The sequence below is a fragment of the Apteryx mantelli genome, chromosome 19 (genome assembly GCF_036417845.1).
Source record: "Apteryx mantelli isolate bAptMan1 chromosome 19, bAptMan1.hap1, whole genome shotgun sequence".
Classification (NCBI taxonomy): domain Eukaryota; kingdom Metazoa; phylum Chordata; class Aves; order Apterygiformes; family Apterygidae; genus Apteryx; species Apteryx mantelli.
Window position 1 is genome coordinate 3,562,722 of NC_089996.1, and position 14,248 is coordinate 3,576,969.

General features: G+C 40.0%; 1 protein-coding gene across 2 annotated transcripts in view; it reads left to right on the forward strand.

Moving 5' to 3' along the window:
* Window positions 1–14,248, forward strand: part of TBCD (tubulin folding cofactor D) — a 136,215-nt gene that overhangs the window by 110,092 nt on the left and 11,875 nt on the right. For both annotated transcript variants that reach the window (XM_067308544.1, XM_013960865.2), the window contains 4 exons: window positions 473–631; window positions 1,577–1,715; window positions 9,016–9,137; window positions 10,057–10,134. In XM_067308544.1, coding sequence (XP_067164645.1) covers window positions 473–631; window positions 1,577–1,715; window positions 9,016–9,137; window positions 10,057–10,134 — 498 coding nt within the window. The remainder of the gene's footprint in view (window positions 1–472; window positions 632–1,576; window positions 1,716–9,015; window positions 9,138–10,056; window positions 10,135–14,248) is intronic.

A 14,248-nucleotide genomic window follows, 5' to 3' on the forward strand; every position in this document is an offset into this window, starting at 1 on the left:
GCCTTGTCGAGCAGGTATTTTACAGTTGAGAATTTAGATATGAGAGTGAGCAAAACAGGAAATGGTTAAAAACTGGCAAAAGGTGAAGGAGTGACCCATTTGGGATGGATCTTTACCGTTGGTATGCACACAATTTTCTATTTGAAGATATGCTTTTCTTAAGGTTCCTGCTCTATTTCCATCTTAAATGTAGCAGTTTATCCAATCTATTAAGAACCTTTATATCTTTTCAGATGAAAGGTGGTAGGTGCATATCAAATACTATGTAATATTAATGTCATGACTTTTTTTGTTGGAACTATGGAAGTCAAAGTCCTAAAGATACTGTCACCATGTTGATGCCTTATGTGCACTATTCATTACAATAGTTTCATAGTGGGATATTTCTGGTAGTGTTATCGTTCTAAAAATTTAAGTTTAAGTACATGTTCTACTCAATATATTATGTGATGCATTGTTTTCTTCTTCACAGCTGCAGACAGATTATGTGCTGGCTGGCCCAACAAGCAGCTGAAAAAATTGATAAATTTCGAGCTCATGCAGGATCTGTGTTCCTTACTCTTTTACATTTTGACCATCCTCCAGTTCCACACATACCTCATCGAGAAGAGCTAGAGAGGATATTCCCAAGGTAATCTGTTAAAGAAGATGCCCTAAACTAGTGAAAACAAAAAGTCTTTTTCTGGGTCAGCCCCGCTGGCCAATTTCAGCCATGCTTGTTGAGGATGGAAGTTTCAAAGATACTGAATCCCTGCAAGCTTTGTGAAACTATTGACTTGGTAGAGATCCTGTGAGTGCTAGATACTTGGGAGACTATAGGTGAGACATCTGCTGGAAGATGGGTTTTGGTAATCCTGCAGTTTATGAAATGTCTAGTTTATAATCTCATTTTCTTCTCATAATGTGAGAGCTTGAATTTACTGGGAGTCCCCCTTTCTGAAAATTTTTTCCCTACTGTAAAAAGCTGATTGAATGGCAATTTTTAATGAATTGAGTTATTTTAATCAAACTCTAGTTGCCATAAGTTTCCCAAGATGGAACTTCTATTTAAAGCAAGAGAGAGACAAGTGAGAGCAACTCATTTCTGAATGGTGACTTTGACACCTGACAAGGATGAGGAAGATGCAGCTTCATTTCCCTATTTGTTTTTTCTTGCAGCAGAATCTTAACTTCTGTAACTCAAAAAGTGCTCTGTCTGCTAGGCTGCTGTGAGATCTATGTTGGGTGTGTGTCAGCCTTTCCTGGGAAAACTCTTTCTTTGTATCAGCTATTGACTAGCTGTGGGTGGGAGAGAGCTGGGCCTGGAGTACTGGAGGGAGAACTTGTCATCTCAGCATAGAGGTGATTGGCCTGAATCAGGACAGAGACTTAAAGGCTGCTTTACTTTACTGGCAATGCTAGAGTTCTGGGTTGTATTTTCCCTATAAGCTTAAAGAGCAATGATTAATTTGATTTTTAGGTAATTCAGATACTTTCTTCACTGATAGGCTGCTTCAGATGAAGAGGTGTTCTAGGACTCTATGGAGAGGTATGCTAGCACACACACAATTATTTTTTCCCCTCCCCTTTCCTCCAGGTCAGAGTCGGAGACTCTAAACTGGAATGCCTCATCAGAAGCTTTCCCTCGAATCACCCAACTTTTGGGTTTGCCAGCTTACCAGTACCATGTGCTTTTGGGTCTCACAGTGTCTGTTGGTGGATTAACAGAGACAACGGTAAGAAAGCAGAGCGCCTTTCCTGTTTGGTAGACAAGTGAGAGCAGCTTACCTGATAAAATTGTTGACTAAAGTGCTTGCCTCTTTTTTTTTTCTTTTTTTTTCCCCCCCCAACAGATCCAAGTTGTTAATTCATACTTGTTAATACGTGTTAACAGTATGCTTTGAAATTTCTGATTTTTGTTCTACTTGAGAGCTATCGATATGATTTCTTTGAAAAGTAGCTAAGAGATATCAAAAGTTACATTAAAAAGAAATACCATTCAGTTGTCTGTTTGAATGCTTTGAGCTTTGCAATCTTTATTTCATTCTTCTGTACATGGACAGTGTCTTTATCACTGTTTGTGGTAGTTTGTTCTGCTGCTCAATATCTTTGAGACTTTATTTAGTTTAACTTATCCTTCTCTTAGAGCTTGTTATTATCAGAATTCTTGGTTTCAAGATGTTTGACTTCTAAGAATTTTGTTATTTGATGTAGCCAAAGATGTATTATATATGAAAACAACATATTGGGGTAAGGACGTGGTTTGATATGATACTGCAGAGAAATATCAGATGAGTGACAGAACATTCTGGATTGTCACTTAAATCTTCAAATTGCTAAGGTCCTGTAACAGAAGAAGATGGTCTAAAATGTAAGTCAGCACCACAAGAGTGTTTAAGGGTGTTTCTAGTTAGGATTTCTGTCTCTAATTAAGATTAAGAACGCTGGTGGAAATGTGGTAGGAAATACAGCTTTTTTTGAGCTATAACAAGTTGCAGAAGGAAGGAGGGAAGTCATTCAGAGTTTGTCTCCCATTTCAGTCTTACCATCTGCTGTTCAGAATATGCCCAAATGCCATCTTGGGTCTGGTGCCATAGGTTCTGCACTTGTGATCTGAAATATCTCCATGTGCCTTTTGGTTTCACTGTGGATTTGGCTTCTATGCAGTCTCATATATCTAAACCGATTCTGAGACTTGTTTCGCCAGTTTAACGTTTCTAAACTGACAAGTAGTGATATAGCAAAGACTATTTTAAGTGTTTGAAAACATACTTACTGCTTTGTGACGATAAATATTGGATAGACGATGTAACTCTTGCAGACTTTTTTTTTTTAATAGCAGACATGCAGATGAAATTCAAGTTTTAGTCAAACAACTAATTATAGGAGGCTCCACCAAAACCAAAGTTATCCTTGTAAGCACAAAAAGGGAGGAAAGTTGTGGAGGAACAGACATTCTGACTACTAACTGAGGTCACAGGAAAAGTCTTGTTCAACATTTTCATATCAATGTTTTAAAGTTCTGATTGTCCTAGGTTTTGAAAAGTGTAAACAGTTCTGTTGCTTCTAGCTCCCTTGCCTTGTTACCATCTGCCAGCATATTTAAGCAAAACCTTCTGTACCGTTTTCAAAATACGATTTTGAAATGTTAACTTTTTGTGACCCTGCATTTTTCTTTAATGCTAAAAGCTTATTCCTGTTAAAATAGTCTCAAGGGATTCCTGTTAAAATAGTCTCAAGGGATTTGACTTTAAAAAGAAAGTGACCTAATTCTCTTTTGAGCCAGACAGAAGTGCAAGGGAGGCTCATAGTGTGGGTACTTACACTTGGATTATACAGTATGCGGCAAATTAAATTTAACGTTTAAAATGTGATATTTAAATTAGAATTGATGTCTCTTATAAAGACTTGTGTTTCCAACTATTCTAACAAAGCCTGTGGTGTGCTTTGCCGAATCTCCAAGGACTGATTTAAAACATTAATTGAAAATTTTAAGAACCCTTCCCATTAAATCCATATGAAAGCAGCATATTTTTAAGAACTTGGATAAAGGAAAAAGATGGTTCAAATGTGTTCCTGCAGTAAACTGTATGTTTTGTGATCTCTCCTTTCTTCCCTCTATCCCTTAAAAATTATGTCCACTTAAATATCCATGCAAGTAGATGTTTGAAAGTTAGAAGATTCTCATGTACTGCAAGAGGATCTGAGTGCAGATGTGGGTTTGTCTTGAAACCATCTGGGGGCATTCGCAGGAGAAAGGCTATATTGTAATTCTGTGGTGACGGCTATTCTTCCATGGTTAAAATTCTTCAGCAGTATATTTAGCAAAAATGTTCCTTTGTTTTGCTTTTTAAAGAGATTTGCTGAAATGGGCGGTGTGGAGTGTCTCGGAAATATTTTGGTGGCAGGCTGGCTGCTGAACGAATCCGAGCTTGAGCATTGCAAGTAATCTGGAAAAACAGAAGATGTCATACCCTTCGGGATTTGGCATTCTGCAACATTCCTTTGGTTCAAAGGGGACTTTCTTTGTATAAAAGAATCTTCTAATTATATAACTGGTCTGCAGTGATGCATATTTCTTATGGCTGCATAAAAAAAATCCTCTCAGTATTCAAAGATCAGAACTATAAAGTGGTTCTTTTTGCAGTTCACAAACCCTGTAGTTTCAAGCAACTATTTGATATAATTTCATGATTGTTCAACTGGATTACAGTTAAAATTTTGTTAAATCACAGAATGTCCTGTGATTCCCCTCCCCCCCATAAAGAGTGAAAATTATATTAAAAATATTACAGAAATTTTAAGTATAATCTTTAAAAAACCCTCCTATTTTGAGAATTAAAGGCCTATAAAACTGTTCTAGAATGATATGCCAAAGAACTGTAACAAGTTATAGTAGCCAATTCCAAATGTGTCCAATGAATCAATGCATATGTTAAGTCCCATGACAAAAATTAAAGCCTATGGCATGCATTATCTATGCGCCAAATGGATGATAAATAAATTATGTTTTACCTTCCTCAGAACTGACTTACCATTTGCCAGATATGTTCATGACTTTCTGTACTGTTTGGAGAAAATACTGACTTTTGAACAGTTGCTTTAGTTACTATAAATCAAAATGTTGGGACATTCGTAGATAATGTGAAAAATGAGAACATAAAGTTCTAAAACATCCAGTTACTGTGACTAATTGTATGCAAATTAATGCATATTTGGTTTGAAGGAACAGGCCCACCATCTCAGTTGACAAGTTTGCAAGCAAAATACATTTGAGAATAATTTCTGGCATTCTTTAAAAAAGAAGTGGTGGGAATTATTTTATTCCTACTTTAGGTAAAATATCACTGACTTGAAACCTAGAGTTATTGGCCTCCAAAGATTTGACCTTAAAAGGAGCGTTGTGAGTAGAACAAAGGAGATGTGGTTTCACTTGTGCTAAAACTTAAACTATATGCAATTTTTTAAAGTTATTGGGAAAATAGGCTACTGCCACTTTAGTGCTGTAAATTTGTCAGGACTTGAAATGATCCAAAACCAGTGTTATTTATTGAGCGTAGCATAACCTTAATGTGCTTTTTTCTGCACGTGTTACATGAATGGTGCAGTTCTGCGAGTAGGTCTTTCTCCGTCTGTTGAAATGCTTCTATGAAAACTGGGGCCTTCAGCAATTATCCATATGTAAAAACGCTCATTTTGTTTGGACTTTTCCAATAGTTATTCACTGGACTTCTGTTTATGGTGCGGTAGGTGCCAAAGGCTGAAATCTTTTTGAGCAACAGTGTCTGTCTGAATCCTGCAGCTTGGGGCACGATGGATGGAGTGGATCAGTCCCTTTGTACCGTCCATGGCAGAGAGAAGGGGTGCTGGCAGTGTCTGCAGGCTTCTCCAAACACTGCACTAATAACAGTTACTTATTTCATCTGATTATGTCTCAAAACTTCCTTGATTTCAGTCAGATCACTTCGGAAAGTGATTGACTTAATTAAGACCTCTTTGCTGTTCTGGGCCTTGTAATGGTGGAAACCCAACCCTGTAGACTTCCTCCCATTTAGAGTATAGATTTCACAGGAGTAGTGCTAGTTTCTGGGTCAGCGAACGATGATTCCCACAGACTAGCAGGGCTGCTGTTCCTCCTCTTCCTATCCTTGCTTTTGGCTTCTTGGCAAATGTTCGTCTCCTTCCTTGCGTTCTGGAGTCAACATGTATTTCTGTTGGTCCTTAAGATACCAAGGGCTCTGAGGAGACTGTGGTTAGATGCAAGACTGATGACCATCAGGGTACGTTGGTCTACTGACCATCTCTGGTACAGTCTCTTCCTTTCCCATCTTGCCTCACTCATTGTTTTATCAGGTCTGTCCAAGATAGTGTTGCAAAGCAAGAATTGGAGTCTCTATGTGGACTGAACGTATTTATAGCTGACAGGTAGCAGAAGTTTTGAATGCTTTTGTTACAAATCGGATGCCTCAGCTAATTTTCTTTTGGGCATATCAGTACCAGCTGCTGCCTTGAGACTCCTATCTGAATGTATTGTGGCAGTATTGTACTTCAATTTTGCAACAAGCTGACTAGGAAATAATTTTATGAAGGTTTGTTTAGACACGTTATTTATATGGCATGCACCTGTCTGGAGATATAATTGCATTTACCCCTTGCTGCACTTCTTAAGGGTCTCATTCATGTTTTCTCAGGAGGTTCGGGCCCCTTTGAACGCTGTTCCCCATACCGTGTATTGCCTGTCACTGATGTACCTTAAATGATTCAAGCCTTGGCAAACCCTGTTTTTACTGTTTAATAAGAACAAGGTCACTCTCAGGCCTCCTCTCAGATTCTTATCCAAAGCTGTCCAAGTTCCAACCCATTAACCTCCTAATTTCCTTTCCCAGTCCTCATGCAACCCCAGGGAAAGGTAAATGTCACACGTTTGATAAAGTGTGAATTCGGTGTTCTTGCATAGATGGGGAAAAAATTTGGAAATGTTCTTCTCTGCAAATATAAGTGGTTTAAGGTTATAGCTCCTATACTATCCTCATATGTTATTTGGGAGAAAAGGGAGTGTTCACCTGAAGAAGAAATATGGATTTAACCTGTTTATCTTGTGTTATCTTGTGTTAGAGTTTGTTCCTGTAATGTTTGTAGGGTCTGTGCTGGCTATTTAAAAAATGTCCTGGTTTTAAATCTGCTGAGCAACTATGTGGGTCCACCCGGAAAAATGACACTGTTCTCTGGTAGAGCCTTCCGATTTGGTTGCTTTCTTGGGTAAGGCTGTTTTTGAAAGTTAATAAGACTAAATCCACTTCTCCAAGTAGAAAAAGCAATGTGGAATCCCATATGTTTTGAAGGGCACAGAGGATTCTTTATCTTGCAGTCATAAAGATTATTTTTTAATTTTTTTTTTATTAACACTTTTGCCCCACATTCCATCGGTATTACTAGAAAGCTCTGATCTTTATCATTTTTAATGGTAGATGAGCTAGGAGTTGGGAGACAGTAGCACAGTGGTAAGAGATTTTCACACAGTCTCTTTTCATGCCCAGTTTTACAACAAAGCTCAAAATTTTTATAGTGTGCAGCGCAGTAAGATTCACATCCCTAGGTTACTTTAATATAGTCTCATTACTTGCTAATGAAGAAACACTGTCTTCGTTATACAGTTTTTCCCATTATCTTGCTACTTTGTCTTGCTTTTGCACAGCTTGCTCTGGAGTACACCCTGTGCGTAGAATGAGATGTATGCTCGCCTGTTCCTTTCATGCCCATTCTTGCCTTTTTAATCATTTGAATCTGCAGGAAAAGCACTGACGAATTAAGCCTTCTTCAGAAAATAGCATGAGAACTGCAAATGAGTGTAAAAGTCAGGAGAAATGGGGCAGAAAGATGTAGGATTAAACATAAACATTCTAAGGTCTTTTCCTGAGACCTGATGTGGGCGTAATCTTCTGTTTATAATTGATCTGTGCTGATATTAAGACAAAATGTTTCTTTGTTATTTGTAATGGTCTTAAATGCGTATGTTGTTTTAAAAGGTAGTATAAAATAATTAAGCATAATTAAGCATTACTTAGTCTCTCTTCCTTTTAATTGTATATCCTATGAAGACCTTCAAGCGTAAGGATACAGCTTATGTTCAGCATACAGAGAAACATACCAAAATTACTTTTGTCACGTGAAAGAACCGCACTTAGTTCAATTCAGTATTTCGTTTCAGTATAGCTGGCGTTTACAAATGTTTAAATGATTTTTACTGAGGCTTGACTATTGTTTTGAAATTCAGACTATCCAAATAATCTATTTAAACTGCTTGACTATTTAAAGAAGTGTTTCTGCTTCGGCATTGCCCAAAATTGTTAAAATAGCGTACTGTGCTATTAACCATGTAGAATGAATTGCTGTGAAGTGTTATTTATAAGTAGGCTAAAGCTTTTGAAAACCAGTTCTGTGTTTTGATTGAAGGCTAAGGTGTTCATTGCTCTTTGCCCTCATAAATGCTGCTGACACAAAGTTTTTATTAGGCAAAATGTTAAAACTGAGATCCCTCTGTATTTTCTTTGAGGAAGACATTTGTGACACTTGTTTTACCAATCTAAAATTTTGTTCATGGTGAATGGGTCTTTCTTCGGGGGGAATTGATTGTATCTTTGACTGAGCTGTCAAAATGCCACGTGTGAACTTCAAAAAGAAAACCTCCACTAATGGAATAGGCTTACTTATTGCTTACGGCCCCCCCAGAGAATTATTGGACACTTGCAACCAGCACTGAAGGAAGTTCATACCTGAAAATTCATTTGCCCCATCTACACCTCTCACGGTCCGGGAAAGCTGGGGCAACAGCAGCAGAAGGTTGTGCGGTGAAGGTTGCTGTTAGAGCTGCGCATCAGCTAGCTCAACCCAGCTGGGCTGCTTCCAGCTGAACCTGCAACATAGGCACTAAAGCTCTTTCTGACATCTTTTTTTAACATAGCTGACTAACATAATAAAGTTAAACCAAGAGTCATTATTTCTGAGGTGTTTCTGACTTTTAACCTGAGTTTACTGCTGGTTTGTGCGGCCTGATGGAAACACCACATGCCCGAGAGCTTGCCCGCATTATGCAATTACGTCAGTTTGTTTAATAAATATTACCTCTTGCACTTCTTTTATACTCTTTAACTTTCACAGCCATAACAATATTATTATTTAAAGCAAAGTAGAATGCTAATAGTGGTTTGGAGTTGTTTTATTTTGAAAGAAAGAAAATAATGAATCTTTAATGTGGTCTTTTTTGCTACAGTGGCAAAACTTAAAACGGAAAAAAAAAAACACCCACCTTGAAAAAGGTTTAATAGTGGAAAGTAAAATAGCCATTTTCCTGTCAAATGTTGATACCAACTGTGTACACTCAGCAGCTATTGGAAAAGTATCTTTACCTAGTGCCAGGTGTGCAGCTCGGGCAGTGCGGGATGAGCGTAATTGGGTGTCGTTTGTGGATGTTTGTGCGTACTGGAGCCACGCCGGGGTGTCCTGCCTGCGCCTTCATTTGGGTTCCTTCTGTTGTAGCTCAGATACTCTGCCCAGAGCCTTTTCGACTATATGAAGAAAATCCAGAACGATTCCAGTGCTATGGAGAGTTTTTGCGAGACGTTACTGAAGGTCTTCGAGGACAACTTGCGGAATGACCGGTAATAATCTTGTTTTGCTTTGATTTCTTTAATAGAGGGACTATCTGAAGTCAGATATATGGAACAAATCTTTCTCAATGTGCCAAGCCAAAGGATGCCTGAACCACACACCCTTGCTTTAATACAGTTTGTTGGGTACCTTTGAATAACAAAGGAATGATGGTAGAATATTTCCCATTTACTGTGGGCACAATGTGATAAGCACCAGTATTTTATTTAATGCAGTATTGGGGATTACGTATTACTGTACATTTCTCAGGGCAGTCCAGTCTGCATTTCATTTAGGTAATGCTTCTTCATAGATGCTTGAAGCCTAATTCTCATGTGAATGTTCTTTAAAGGTGACTCATTTTGCCTAGTGAGATTTATTTCTCTAAGCCTCACTTACCAAATGTGTGTAAAACAGAAAATATTTCTCGGGGGGAAAAAAACCCCTGTTAACAGAATTTCAATTTTATTTTATTAAATTTTTTCCTTTGACTCAGCCTTTGAAATAGAAAACATGACCTTAGCCATTCCAGCTGCCACGTTGTGTGTTGGTTCATTTGGTAATTATCTGCAGTGAGGTTTTGCAACTTCTAGTGCATTTAGTGGAATATGTTGCTCAGATACTAGAAAATAAATTCATATTTTCTACCACTTTTAACTGTGTTTTCAGGACACTGCAAGTTTAAACCAGGCATGCTGTTAATTAGGTTTTTTCCTTTTGGCTGTAATGGTATGTCCCCCTCTCAGCCAACTAGGATGATTTAGCCAACACACAGAAGTTACTGAGCAACCCTCCTCTGTGTAAATTAGAGGTCTAATTTAAATATATGTAGGTAGACAGGAAGTTTCTTTCGTTGAGTCTAATTAAAAGTAGCGTATACGTGTATGCCAAGAAGTTTATTTACATTGTTAAACTGTTTTCTTTCATCAGGGTGTCTGTGCCTCTCCTGACAATGCTGGACCAAATGCTAGCCAATGGCTGTTTTGATATCTTTACCACGCAGGGGAAGTAAGTTGCTGGAAGTTTTTTTGTTTATTTTCCAATATGCAACAGGCCTCTTAAATCTTACACTGAGTGCTGCTGAATGTTGCTATAGATGTGGGTACAAAAGACTCTATGGTAAGTGTGTGTGTGTATGTGGATATAAAATTTTGTTTTAATTTTCTTGAAGCTGCAACAGTTCAGTGGGACAGCCAAGATAAATTCTGGACCCGATAGCCTTAAAAATGTCGTGACAAAATCTTTTGACTCTCACCTCAGCGTAGAAGTCGGTTATTGGTTCATTGCTTAATGACTAGTAAATTAATTAAATTCAACTGACATGTAGACTTGGGCCATGTTCAGATCCATTTAGCTGTTGTCTACTACTAGTCTCCTAAATGCACTTTTTGGAGTACATTCTTCATTGTACTGTGAGTCTTTTTCAATGGTAGTATCCTGTTGTAATGCTGCAAAATAGTATGCCTATGAGCTATTGCTTCCAAAATCCTACTGCTTTTGTTAATGTGAATTATCTCCAAAGAAGTTAATTAAGATTCTAATAAGAATAATAAAAAAGACATGTCCCAGCTTTTCCAAGTTCTGTATTCTGTGAAGTATTTAGTTCAGGAATGGATAAACATGAATAAAATATTCCAGTATGAAATAGTGTTTTTTTGCAGATGTTTCAGAAGAGAATGATTTTAATTTCAGAAAGATGAAAACATGTTCCACAAAGCCTCACAAGCAGCATCTTGGCACATCTACAGATATTTGCAGAACTGTACAACATGTATTCTGCCAGCGGAAATAGTGAATTTGGAATCTGTTAATTCTAGAATTGCTCACAGCAGATGCATCTGAAAAGTTTTTATCAGTCTGAGAGTTTTAATTGATTCTACTCTTGTTGTCAAGTGTGTATTTAGATAATCTCTCTTAGGTCAACCTTGGCAGTCCCTTTTTGAATGGGACTTTAAAATTAGTTATTAAATATTCATCAATAGAATGAATATGACTTTTTTGATTTGGTAATTGTGGCCATGATCTGGAACATATAGGCTCCAGTCTTTACTGCTGGGGAATTTGAGAGATGATGGATGTAAGTCCGAGGTGGAGTCTGTGTCTCCCACATCATGGGTGACTGAACAGAAGGCATGCGGTAGCGTTACGGCAAACCCATTTGCTCTGTAAGTGACACTCAGGCTCAGCCCTGTGGTGCCATGGTGATGCTTTATCAAAAAAGCCTAAAAAAAAAAATTGTGGAAGGGGGGAAAAACTGTTTTGTTCTGTAAAGGTGGGCAGAGTAGTAAAGATTTTGAAGTTGATCTAAATCAATTTCTTTCCAGTTTGATCATGAAACCAAAAAAGAAGAGGAAAAATTATTTAGGGAGCCCAGAGGTTCGTTCTCATGGCAAGGGAATGACATGGGCATGAAGGGCGCGTGGTGCAAAACTAACTGACATAGAGAGACTCTGGAAGGTTTACTTTCAAACGGTGCTTTGGAAAGCTTTGCGATAGCTAGAAAGCATTCCAGAATTTAGTTCCTGTGTGCAACGGTTAGTTGGCAGCACAGGTGTCTTACAGCCAAGAGCCGTACCTGTGAGGGGGTTCCTGTGCGCCCTCCCAAGGGCCGAGGGAGCCGGGAGCACTGGGACTGCTGCGCTCCGGGGCCTCTGTGCCGGCCAGCCGAACACGGCACAGCGTTCACACGGGTGAGCCCGGGAGCGCACTTAGTGCAACGCTTGCGTTTTCCTGCTTGGGTGTAGCTAGGAGGTGGTTAAATGCTGACCCTGGCTGTGAGTGCTGCCAGACCTCCCTGCTGGGTGGCATCTACTTCTTTTTGCTTAGGAGAACGCGGGCGCGTGTGACTTTTGGGCCTGGTTTCTGGAGTGGGATCATTTACCCCCTTTTCAAAGAACTATGCCTTAAAAATGTAGACACACAATGTGGAATGGCCCAGAAAATTGAGGCGCTCTGCTTGGGAGCACGAAAAGGCCGTACGTGTGTGCGGTTATGGCTACGTTTCTGTAAAGTGTGCCTGTAACGAGAGGGGCGGGTGTTTAGAAAATACAGTCGTACTGCTGGTGAACAAATTTCCTGTTGCTTCATTTCTGCAGTTCACTTCTTGTTGTACAGCAAATGAAAAGCTTTTCCAAGAAGCTGGGAATGAAACACTAGCATTCCTTGGGGTGTTTGGCTCCCATTTCTTCCCTCCCCCTCATTTTTTTGCATATTGTGCTACATGGAGTTTTAGCCAGGGAACTTCAACTGTAGCATGTCCAACATTGGGATTGCGCCTACACCCACTGCTTAATAGTTAACTGTTAAGTTATAAAAAGGAATATTTGCAAATTAATTTTGAAGTTTAAAGTGGGTATTGTGCACTATACTGGACTTCTTTTTCTAATAAAACATTAGCTCTCCAGAGCAGGTAATGTCCTAAACTGATTAATTTAACCAGGATTAATGACTATGGACTGAATTAGTCTGACACTCACTAGGAGCTCGGGGTGACCGTTTGTGCAGATTGCCACAGGGTGTCACTCCTGCCGCATGGAGGTGTAGCTTGTGGTGCATTTTCCTGCCTCTTCAGCGCTGCAGCTCCTAAAGCCAAGTTCAGAAGAGCTTTGTATTTCCCGCACAGTGCTGCGGATGAATTTCAGTGCTTTTGCGATTCTTGGTGTCATTAGTTTTGTGATAATCTGCGTACAGGAGGACAAGACGACTGTTGGAGGTTTCTCCTCCCTTGCTGTAGAGTGAACGCTTGTGTTTAAAGTGACATTCGTTTGTCGTGCTTGGTTCGTTTCTCCGTCAGGGCTCTGCTGAACTTGCCAGCAGGGAAGCGAACGGGAGGGTAGATACCTACCCACTGGGGTTTGAAATGGCTCAACTTTCGTATCCCATAGGTAATCAAAAGGCGATCGGAGGCACCTTTCCTTGTGGTGTATGGCCTAGTTTGAATCTGTAGTATGGAGAGAAAAGCTCTGCGTGCCAATTTTCAGCCGTCCTTTCCCACTCGTGCTAAGCTGGCATAAACCCACATGTCCACCATGAGTTTCCCTCTCCCTTCAGCTGCAGGAGTAGTTTCCAACTGAACAGGAATTGCTGCTTTGTGGTAGCACTACCCCGAAAGCCGTGATTTCAGCTCAGTGTGCACTGCGAATTTGCAGAGCCATATTCATAACACCGTGTGGACCATTAATGGGAGCAGGAGCCGCTGCTGGAGGCCGAGGGCAGGGGACTTGCGAAGGGCTGTGAGAGCCGAAGCTTTGCAGGTTGGGCGTTTTGCAGACTCACCCGTGGCGGCTCTTACAAGAGGCTGGTAACTGTCAGCTCCCCGCTCGTAGCGGGACGGCGGGTGGGGAGAGTAACGCAGGGTGAATTGAAGTGGCTTGCAAAACTGGACGTGAAGTGTTATTTTCTGCTCGCAGCTGCCTCGCTTGCAGGAGTCGTGCTGCTGAAGCCATAGGTCCTCCCCGCACGAGTGAATAATCCCCGGTCTGCCTGGAAGCTCGATACGTCGCTACTGGCTGAGAAAGTGCGCTGAGATTGGCCTAATATTCGGTACCACGTAAACGTGAACAGAACAGCCTTTGAATGATAATTCAGGATATAATGCACTTTGTCGTAAGCACAAGTGGTGTTTCTCTACTTGGGTGTATTTGCATTATATATTCAGCAGAAGGCTTCCTGCATTGTATAGGTATCATAGTTTTCCTGAAGGTCACATAAAGCGTCCTAAGTTAGTGTGTGTCCCCACTGATCTCAGACTAATGATTTCTATGTACTACGTGCTTCTGTTGATTCTTCTCAGTAATTCCAACGCTAGTCCTTCATCCCCCATCGTGTTAAAGAGCACAGCGATGGCCGTCCTCCGATTTCAGGACCACCCCAGGTGATGTCAGGGTTGATCCTGTCGAAGCCAGTTCACGTTAAAGAGCAAGGGGGCACCAACCTTTTTGCGGCAACACGTGTGCCCAATTTACATAATGGAAAGCCTTTCGACTGATCCCTTTTCCCCAGCCGCTGTCTCTGTTTCTGCTGGCATCGTGCCCACACAGGAGAAGGAATTTTCTCAATTTCCTTTGGAGAGGCCAGGCTGTTTGAGCCATTTGAGATCACATGTAGGTTAGCTTTAGTTATT